Consider the following 11,134-nt stretch of genomic DNA (forward strand, 5'->3'; position numbering starts at 1 on the left):
GCTGTTGCTGCTGCGAGACCACATGGGGTGATTCGTTGTGGTATCTGGAGTTCACCAACATAAAGCCAGCCGAGTTTGATGGGACCCAAGATCGGATTGCTGCTATGAGATGGATCCCTTATGTTGAGGGATCTTTGTATACATGCTCCTGTCTAAATCTAAGGTTCATTACTTGGAATTTTCACTGAACTTTAGTTCTAAGTTGGATTATTAGTTTGATATTTCTTTTTTATCAGTAGAAAAGGATCTAGAGGCTGGAACTCGTAAAGGAGAGAAAGCAAAAGCAGGGACTGCAAGTTTTCTTATTCAGTGTTCTTTTGGAATTATATTTTAGGTAACAGTTTAACATGGTTGATTTTATTGAGCTTTTTGGATGCATTCTTACAGAAAATCAATGGACCATTTAAGAAGATCAATTGCATTTGTTCATGAATTGTTTGTTTAAACATACTATATTTTTTAAGAATTTATTTCATTTTATGATATTTTTATCAGAATATGTATAATTGTATTAAAATGTATAAGACTATTATTCTGTAAGAATATTTATGAATCAAAATTCCAATGTTGGTGAATATACAAGGATCTTGTTATTTTTCAACTAATGGTTCAAGAATGTTGTCTTTCTTGAAGAATTCCGTTTAATCAAAATATCTATTCTGTTAAAAATATGTATCCTAACATTCTTATAAAATATCATTATGATAGAATAAAATCGGATAGAATTAAAAATTACGTTAGAGTTAAAATTGAATTATTTAAAAAATCATAATTTTTAAATCAAGAGAATTAATTATCCTCAAAAATATAGAATTTTCCATTTTTAAATTTATCTCAATGGACTAAAATACCTTTATAATGAAATTATATAATATTTTTCAATTATCTTTAATTTAATAATATATATTATTAACTTTTTTAAAATAAATAAAATGATTGGCTCACAATGATTCCTACATTTACATAATAATTAGTTAGAATAGAATTAACTTTTTTAAGATGATAACATTGTTTCCCATGGAAATTTACCATGCATTCACAAGTTTTTGCCAATTTTTTATCTTCAGACACACATGATAAATTAAATCGTAACCATCAACTACTAATATTCATATGGTTTATGTTTTACAATGACCATTATTTATTTTAGACACATACAAAAAGTTAAACCTTAAACCATGACCATTAATTATTTATAGTCACATGCTTTTTTATCATTATTATTGTTACTACTAAACACATAACCAATTCAACTATTCCTATACAATACTTACACTCATAAGTTATTATCTTTTTTAGCATGGCAATTGTTTACGTTTAAACACACATAAGAAATTTAACTATGCCCATTACTAGTAATAGTCATACGTTTTTTGTTTTAGAATTATCATTGTTTACTTTTAGATACACATTAAAACTTAAACCGCCACCATAAACTTATAATCGAAGGTTTTTTTTTCTTAAATTGTGACCATAAAAAATTTATAGTCATGCGGTGTTTTATCTTAACACGTGATCATACTTTATATGTTTTTCTTCTTTTATCATTAGAATTGTTAATTTTTAGAAACACAAAATCAAATACACTATGACCATACAATACTTACACTCACAAATTTGTTCTTTTTAAAATGAAAATTGTTTATGTTTAGACTCTCGTAAGAAATTAAACATTGACGATAAAATACTTGTAAGTTGAAGATAATGCTACATGTAAACATGGTTTATCTCAATCAATTTAATTATTTTCCTTATCTCTCCTTAGAACCTTACACCCACCCATATACCTTGAAGAAAATCGTTATATGCACATAGAAGAGAAGAGATCAATTGACATTAATGGTAAAAATAAGAACAACTATGCAAATTGTTTTCCCCCTATTAAAGTGCCCCATGTAAAATCCCCTTTGTGAATTCAATTGATCATATCTGTAAGGCAATCAAATAGAATTATATTCTTTGATATTTCTTTATCCCAATTTCTCTTTAGGCCTTTTTATCAATTGTAAACTCATTGCTTTTTTATCAATTGTAAACTCATTGAAAATTTAATGGCATCAGATGAAGAACAAATGAACAGAGAATTCACACCAGTGTTATCTTTTTAATTGTCAATGAGATGTAACTTTTGACCTCTTCTTTGCTTCACTATAAAGAATCACTCCCATTATTGTAATGATGAACCCACAAATTCCAATAACTATCACCGGATTATTAAAAATTAACATCTTTTCCAAACTTCAAAATCCATCAGAGTGAAAATTATATAACAGTAGTAGCTTGCAAAATCCTTCAAAAATAAACATTGGTCAACACCATTGAGCCACCTGTGAAATCAATCTGCAAAACCCAAAATTGAAGATGCAGAGATCTCAAAAACACATGTGATGATAACTATCAAAAACAAAAATGAGAAATTGAAACATGTATGATAAACATAAAGACAATCAGTGGAGAAACCTATAATGATAAACTATAACAGATAACCCAATTGAACCAAAATGGTATCGTTTCTTCTTACTGGACCATGAAATAAAAATAAATGTAAATTACATTTGTCGTAAAATATACCGACAACATGTAGTTGACATAAACTTTCATAAGACTGTGAAAAAGTTTTCGTTTCCCGCCGAAGTAGTGTCGACGACATGTCGTCTGCATAACGTTTCCGTTCAAACTAAATTGGTCAAAGTTGCAAAAGCTATGCCGACAACATGTGGTTGGTATAGTCATGCTTGTAGCGACGACTTCTGTCGTCGGGATAGGTGTCGTCCCCATAGATAATTATTCTTGGAATGAACCAACAAAAAATATACAGAGTGAAAATGTTAATATTGCTTAACGAAGCAATCGCTGTAGTTGAGGTATGTATCAAACGCTACTATTATATATTGGATAAACTTCCTAGAGTACATGAACATAATTAATTGATTAAAACAAAACTTAGAAATCTGAACTACAAGAAGAAATAGAACAAGCTAAAAAGTGCTTCTATTCTATATATGTCAAACCCTTGATCAACTAGTCACTAACTAATTGGTTATATATAGCACTTGTTACTAGTAGAGAAACCACTTGAAATCTCACTAGAAGAATCACACAGAAAACTAGATTTCCATGCATCTTGCAAACCCAGTGGCAAACTCATGAAAGGGTACCCCCCACTAGATGATCTCCCCCATTGGTCCTCGAAATGCGTATTGATTACACTCTCAGTGGCACCCTTCATCATTATCAAACCACCCCTTCCTTCTTGATCTTGAACACCATGGATAGAGTTTTCTTCCATTTCCACGGGTAAAGTAGTAATTGAGAAGCAACCGCCATTTATGTAACATTGTTGATGGTCATGGTGCAACCCATTAGTAATGTAGTCCAAACCCTCTGGCTTATCAAAATCTCCAAATATCGGATTAGGTATGTTAACTAGCAAAGATGACGCATCGATTGTTGATGACTTAGAACCGTAATTAGGTTCTTGAAACAAAAAGGGATAACTTGTTGCATAATTTAGGTGCTCACCGCTAGAAATGGAATTTTGTGGGTGTTTGTTGGTGGTCGTTGTAAGTGTAGGGGGTGTTGGATTAATATTAAAGGGTTTGTAAAGAGACATGTTGTTACTTCCGGTATGGTTAGGAGAGAAGTTAGTGATCGATGAATGTTGTAAGTCATTGCTAGAAATGCCATGTTGAGTTAGGATGTTGCAGTCAGAAGGTGTTTCTTGCAAGATTGGAGATACCCATGAATGAGAGAGGGTTCTTTGTGCAGTCGAGCTTGCTTTCTTGAATATTCTACAGATTGCCCATGAGTCCTGCATATTTCGCAGATAATAATTAGCTTAGTAATTAAATGACGTATATGAAGATATATATAGCTAACGTTTTACATTATACAATGTATCATGGGTTCGAATCTCAACAACCATCTTGTGACAATGTCCAAGAAAAGGATTTCATACATGAACAATTCCTTCTCAGTTGGTTTACGTGAAGCCAACTTGAGCCTTGATGCACACAAAGGTCACACTTTTTTTTCACCTAGACCGATGTCTAAAACAAAAGTTGCTCATTTGAAATTTCAATATACACGATGTAGTAGTCATTTAGAGTGGAACACCGAGCGAGTCTCGCATACAACCCTACCGTTGGTTTCTTGATCCAAGTGTACACGAGGTTTTTATCAAGATAGTCGGTGAAGAATAATTACTGATTATTTATTATCTATTAGCCTACTTTTTTTCCCATGTTCTAAGAAGCTAATAACACATTGCACATACGATCTACTTTGAGGACATGAAGGACTTACATTGGCAGGAATAGTTTTCTCAAGAAAACGTTTGTTGGGGGCAGTATGATCGGTAAGGGAAGGCAACCGGAACTCATGCATCATCCAGTCGGTTTTAATACCCTTTGCAGCTCTCCCTTTATAGAACACAAGTGACTTCTTCAAACCGATACATTTTGAACCCTCAGAGGCATAGATCGGCCGGTCTGTACCTGTGGCTTTCCAGAATCCAGCTCCTGTCACACGGTTTGGCCGAGCACTGTTACGATATTTCCTGTCCCTCGGACAGTAGAAGTACCATTCTTTCTCTCCCGTCATAGCCAACTCTAAAGTTGATTAAAAGAAATAAAGACATAAGCTTGTTAACTTCCATGCAGAAAAGAGAGTACAAATCTTGCAAAAACACAAAAAAAGAAAATCTTGAAATCATGCGATAAAAACAAGAATATGAATCATACTTGGAAGATCCCAGGGATCATGTTTATAGATATCTAATTGCTTGATGAGTTCAATGGAGAGTGGCCTTTGTTGTATCTTCCTCTTTAAGTAAAACCCAACAAGCTCCTCGTCGGTGGGATGAAACCGAAAACCTGGCAACATGATTTCCTCTATTTTATCACCATTCTCACTTCTCTCTTCCATTATCGTACCTACTTTAGCTCTAACTCTTACTCAAAAACAGAAAGAAAGAATATATACAGCAGCTAGCTTTTTACTTAGATCTGGAAACCCAAAAACAAAACTGATATCTAACCAAACTACTTAACTAAAGAAAACCCATTAAATGATACCATAAAAAAGTACGTACAAGTGATCGGAGTAAAACAGACGAGATGAAGAGAAAACTAGGTTTTCTTGTTTTAGCTAGCTAGGGTTAAGTGAGAAAGAAGCATGAAGGAAAGGAGATGAAAGTGAATGGTAAGTTTAGTTAATTTGAAGAGGAAGATATGCTTCCTCAATAGGGTTCTGCCTCCGAAGGATCAGCCGTTTTTTCAGGTGACCTTAAAGAAGAGCTGGTTTTTGCAAGGATCTCGCTGTATTAACCCCAAAAATAGTACGTTAGAGAGAGAAACTAAAGATATTATTTAACATAATGCTTTCAAAAGTAAAAGAAAGAAGAAAAAACAACTACCGAGAAAGACTCTCACTAAGTCAATAATCGAATTGTTTATCTATTTTTCCTTCAAGAAAAAAGATTAGTTAATAAATTTGGAAAACCATTAAGGTAAAACTTTTATCCATATTATCCATTTAATTAATACATTTTAACTATTTATATAAAATTAATATATGTTGTTTTTTGAATAATCAACTAAAGTATTTCTTGTTATTAATTCGATGGACCAGTATTAATTAATACCAATTTCCTTTTTACCATGTGATTAATGAGAATCCTATTAACTTGATTTAAGAATAGATAGAGTCAAAAGGATTTAGCCCAACTGTATGAGGAGGTGACAATATCAGAAAGTTTTTAGATCGATATCCTTCAACCAAAGATTGGGAATTTAAGTCTTACGTGTGACATGAAATGCGTATGTGAGTTGGTCATTCTAATGAAAAAAAGAACTAGATTCTAAAACTAAAGCCAGCTATAAAAGAATCTAACATTTGAAAATCTTAGTTAGTGATTCGCTAAACCCTAAACTAAAGACAAGTGACAAAAATATCAAAATTTTGAAAATGTCACTTATTTACTCCACACTTCGGGTGTTTTGGAAAGCCATCAACTACGCTAGTCTATTGAAACTAAAGGAGAACAGTAATGCTTAGCATGTTCAATTGGATTAAAAATAAGGTCCAATCATGTAAATTTGATTGGTCTATAGGGTGTATCTTTCCTAGCTTGTGTTTTTTCTTGTAATCGGAATTAGGCTTCTCGATTAAGTTTCTTTTTCTATTTTGTGCTAATAATATTTGCTCGTCGTTAAAAAAACCAATAACAAGTACATATTGCTATAGCTCAAAAATAGAAATTTTTGAATTTGAAAACTAAACAAGCTATCTTTTTGAAAACCATGAAAATCTTATTAATTTCTTGGTCTTTTGGGAGAAAAAGACTCTTATATTTCGAACTTTAATGCATCTATCCATGCAACCCTTTTTGGGGGTAGTTTATTAATTCCAAATTGATGAATCTCAAGGGATTAGTTTGGTTTGTTGGGATCATGATCGATCTCTATTATTAACTATTTCTTAATAACTAAAATTTCTCATTTAATTTCAATATATCGATGCATGAAAGTAATAAATGTTATTTACTTAAAATATAATCATGAGCAGATAAAGACAAACAAAATTCCAAGAAGAGGTGTTTAATGCGTTGTTTAATGAGCTTTCATTTGGGGTTTTTGAGTTATGTGTAAATGTGGACTTTGGAAACCGGCAAAAGCTCAAAATTATATATATTTAGCTGCCAAATTCTATGCACACACAGTCGAAATCTTGAGTTATAATAACCTTTAATTAATAACTTAATTATTCAAAGTATCGAATAATGCAGTTTCTATTCCATTCCTTCAAAGCTTCTATTCCACTGACCTGTCAGGATAATATGAATATCTTAAGGGCCATTTGGACCGCTAAAGATTCCCCCTACTGTCATACGCTATATGACTCCATACACCAGTCGATTTATTTAAAGATTCATTCAATGTGCTACTCCTTATCTCAAAGACTTACAAGATATATATTAGAATATCAAGTACATGCGGTGAATTACTATTTGGCCCTATCTTTCTTCACCTTATTTGTTTAACAAGACTAGGGTTAGGGTTTGGTAATATATGTATAAGATATTAGATGTACAGCAGAGCCTATGTATGTATGCGCTAATTAATTGCTATGAAGAGTGTACAAGATTTAATTTTTGACATATGCGTACACCATGCATGTTGGTCTTAAAACAAGTATGAGGATGTACTTAACAGAAATACATGTTAACAATGAGCATATATAACATCAACCACAAAGCAAATTAGATTTGTATATTAGTAAATCTAATATAAACCTTTCCTTTATTCTTTTTTGCTACCAATTTTTTTTTTTAAATGTTGAAGGGTAATCAAAAAACTAAAACCCAAAAAGAAACAAGGGAGGTAGTAAAAGAACTAGGAAATAGTTCGATTTAATCCGGAGTAGACCCATAAATTTTTTCAAAGAGAGACAAACACAAAACACTAAGGGGTGTTTGGTACAGAGAAATAAAAGCAGAGAAAATGATTTAATTCATTTTTCCTTGTTTGGTTAATAAAAAAAAGTAAGGAATTGCGAAATAAACCAATTCTTTTTCCATCCAAATAATTCTCTAAGAGAAAAGGGGAGAAAATGATCGCTACTCGATATCGTGCGTGGGTAGAGAATCATAAAAAAAAAAAAAAAAAAAAAAAGAGAATTCATCATCTCCCCGATTCGATCCACGATCCATGCAATTTCTGAGTTTTTTAAACGATCGCTACTGGATATCATGGAATCGACCCACGTAAGTGATCATAAGAATTCTCGTTTGCCCTACATATGCCTTGTTCCTCTTTGTATTGGAAACTTCCAAGTCATGGCTTCACTTTTCTTGGTCGATTTTGGCATCATCAATGCTCTTCTAGTTGAAGGTATGAGTACTTCATGTTTCTTTCTGATTCTACTTGTTGGTCGATTCTGTGTTAATTTGTTATGAATTTTGATTTTGAACTCTAATTCAAGAATATGTTAATCTTGCTATGAATTGCTTCTTGAATATTCTTATGTTGAAATCGATCTTGGTGGTTGAATCATGTAGATAAGTGTTCAATGATGATCAATTGCTATTTGTTCATTGTTTATGCTTGAGTTGAATGAACAAAAGCAATTTTTTTCTAATTTCAGATTTTTTTTCCCTCCAATTTGAACCATCATAAGAGCTTGATACCAGCTCGGAAAGATGCAATTTTTTTTCCCAGATTGCACTCCTCTGTCTTGTCTACATTTAAGCATCAAACAACAACTTAATTTGTTATGTTTTAGTTGAGTTATACAACCCCAAACAGGGGCTGTTATGATTGTTGCATAATAATTCTTCACTTTTTATAATTTTTGTCAAACTTTGAACCATTATAAAAGCTTCATAGCAACTCGGAATGATATAATTTTTTTTCCAGATTGCACTCCTCTGTCTTGTCTACGTTTTAACATCAAACAACAACTTAATTGGTTATGTTTTGGTTGAGTTATACAGCCCCAAACAGTGGCTATTATGATTGTTGCATAATAATTTTGCACTTTTTATAAATTGTCAAACTTTGAACCATCATAAAAGCTTCATACCAACTTGGAATGATGCGATGTTTTTTCCAGATTTCACTCCTCTGGCTTGTCTATGTTTTAGCATCAAACAATAGTTTAATTGGTTATCTTTTGGTTGACTTATACAACCTCAAACAGGGGCTATTATGATTGTTTTATAATATTTTGTATTCATTATGGTATGATAATATTATGTTTAATGTTAGGATTGTAAAAATATTTTGTAGGCATGGCTGGACGAAACAAACACACATGGACTATTGAAGAAGATGCAAAGTTAATTGAAGCATTGTTGGAGTTACATGTATATGGAAAGTATAGTGGTGTCAATAACAGATTCAAACCCGGTTATTTAAAGGCAGTACAACAATTACTAGATGTAAGTCTTCCTAACTCGGGTTTGAAAGCAGAGCCTCATATTAAATTGAGGAGTGAAGACATCGAAAAACCATTTCAACATCGTGAACGACATGGTATACGGAACAAACATGAGTGGATTTGGCTGGGATACGGATAAATGCTATGTTACCGCCGATGCTGAAGTTTGGGATGAGTATATAAAGGTACTATAATGATTATGTTTGTAGTATTTTTTTGTGTCATTAAAACATATTGTAAATGAATAGTAACCAATTAATTTTGTGCCATTGTTGTAGAGTCATAAAGGTGTTGTATGTTCTTGCGTTAAACCATTTCCTGAATTCGATAACCTATGTAAAATCTTCGGTAAGGACAAAGCTACTGGTCATGGAGCTACTGACCTTGAAGAAGATGTGACTGAAGAGACACAAAGAAGCTCACATATTGATATGAAAAGGTTTGAAGATATTATTGAATAGATACAACAAATTGCTCGTGGCAATTGCTCTTATAGGGAAGCTATGAAAGAAATGAAAGAGACTTTCAAGGAGGTTGGTGAAAAACTTAATGTAACAATATACAATATAGGAATGCAAGAAAATAAGGAAGCATGTGATATGATAGATAAAGTTATCAAAGATATATAATGCATGCTAAATATCAATGTCAAACAGCGAATTAAGGCGATTGATATGTTTAGCAAAGATCAATTTTGCGCACGAACGTTTTTTAAGATGACAGAAGAAAAAAAGATTTGTTACATGGAAATGATTTTGGATGGCTCAATATCATGATTAGGTTATTTTAAGTTATGTTTGTTTTGTTTTTACGAATATTAAAGTTGACTCTTTGCACATTCTGTATTAGACATAGTTATGTTTTTTTAGTTGTTAGGAATATTGAATTATATTTTTTGCATATGCTACATTGGATATAGTTTTTGAATAGTATGATTGTCATATTTCTTTAAAATCTATTTGTATGTTATTCTTTCATATTAGAAATATGTTTTCCAATACAAGATATATAAAAAATAATATTAATTATTTACAAAATGAATTATTAAGTAACAATTAATATCAAAATAAAAAATTTTAAAAACATAAAAGATGCATATTTTGATTAATTAAGATATACATCATAATGCATTTTTATAAAAGAATGTTGTTTGAAAATGAATAAACAAGGTAAAAAAACTCATTTTCATTTCATTGATTAACACAACCCAACAAGAGAAATGATTCTTAAAAACATTTCTCTAGTGAATTCTTAGTTCTACCAAACAGGGGAGTCAATTCTCTTTCTCTGCATTTCCATTCTCTGCAACAATTCCATTTCTCTGTACCAAACGCACCCTAAACGGTACATAACTATAGTTCATACAAAATTAAGTCTAAAATTTATAAAATAAATTTTCATGAAATAAAACACTTCTCAATCACCTTTTGGGAATTTGTGGATCTATTCATCAAAACAACAAGAAATATTTTAAGAAATGCTAGCGAAAAGCTAGTGGTATGTTACAAAACAACCGACACTGTATCTACAATCCATTCCTCCTAAACTAACCAGAAGCCCTCCCATGTTCTAGATTTTAGCCAATAAAAAGCAAAGTTTACACATCTACAACAAGAGAAATAATACAAGTCACCTTGTTGTTAAAGACAATATGATTCCTATGATTTTAAAGAAACGACATACACATTCGTAATGACTGTTATCATCATTTTTTCTTTCTTCTTCAACCATCCATGCGTAGTCCCATAGCACCACTCGATTAAGGAGGCAGCATTGAGAGGAAACTAATTCCATTGGCCATTAATCATTACTCTAATTTCCTTGCCCGACGACCATTCCAGGAAGAGATGTTCAGTACTTTATTATTTACTATTACAAGTGGGACAAAGAGTCAAATATTACATCTAATATGGACCCCCGCTCTCCCCTTATGTCTAGATTACATCTAGTTGGTAGCCAACCTAGACTCAAATTTATCCTATAAGGTGATCACTGAAGCTTTATCAAGTGAGATTTCATTAATTATTCATCTAAAGGATGGGACTGTAATATATCCATCCTTAAATGAATCCTACTGCCAAGATTCAACTTATTGCTCTATAGTCCTAACAACTTTAAGGAAAAGGTTGTTCCGATTGAACCTATACCTGCCCACCTCGATATGAAGGTGAGAAATTTACTCCATAATGTTCTT

At 32.0% G+C, this 11,134-nt stretch overlaps 1 protein-coding gene and 1 pseudogene across 1 annotated transcript; one reads left to right on the plus strand and one right to left on the minus strand.

The window, feature by feature from the left end:
- Nucleotides 1–2,894: 2,894 nt before the first annotated feature.
- Nucleotides 2,895–5,291, minus strand: LOC145011681 (protein FEZ-like). Its single transcript, XM_078970413.1, has 3 exons — nt 4,743–5,291; nt 4,306–4,610; nt 2,895–3,811 (listed from the first exon to the last, which is right to left on the minus strand). Exons 1-3 carry the CDS (start codon nt 4,924–4,926, stop codon nt 3,041–3,043), a joined length of 1,260 nt encoding a protein of 419 aa, XP_078826539.1. The 5' UTR covers nt 4,927–5,291; the 3' UTR covers nt 2,895–3,040.
- Nucleotides 5,292–7,750: 2,459 nt separating this feature from the next.
- LOC145009698 (uncharacterized) lies at nt 7,751–9,401 on the plus strand (annotated as a pseudogene).
- Nucleotides 9,402–11,134: the final 1,733 nt, after the last annotated feature.

This window comes from Lactuca saligna, chromosome 8 (assembly GCF_052625555.1).
Source record: "Lactuca saligna cultivar CGN05327 chromosome 8, ASM5262555v1, whole genome shotgun sequence".
Taxonomy (NCBI): domain Eukaryota; kingdom Viridiplantae; phylum Streptophyta; class Magnoliopsida; order Asterales; family Asteraceae; genus Lactuca; species Lactuca saligna.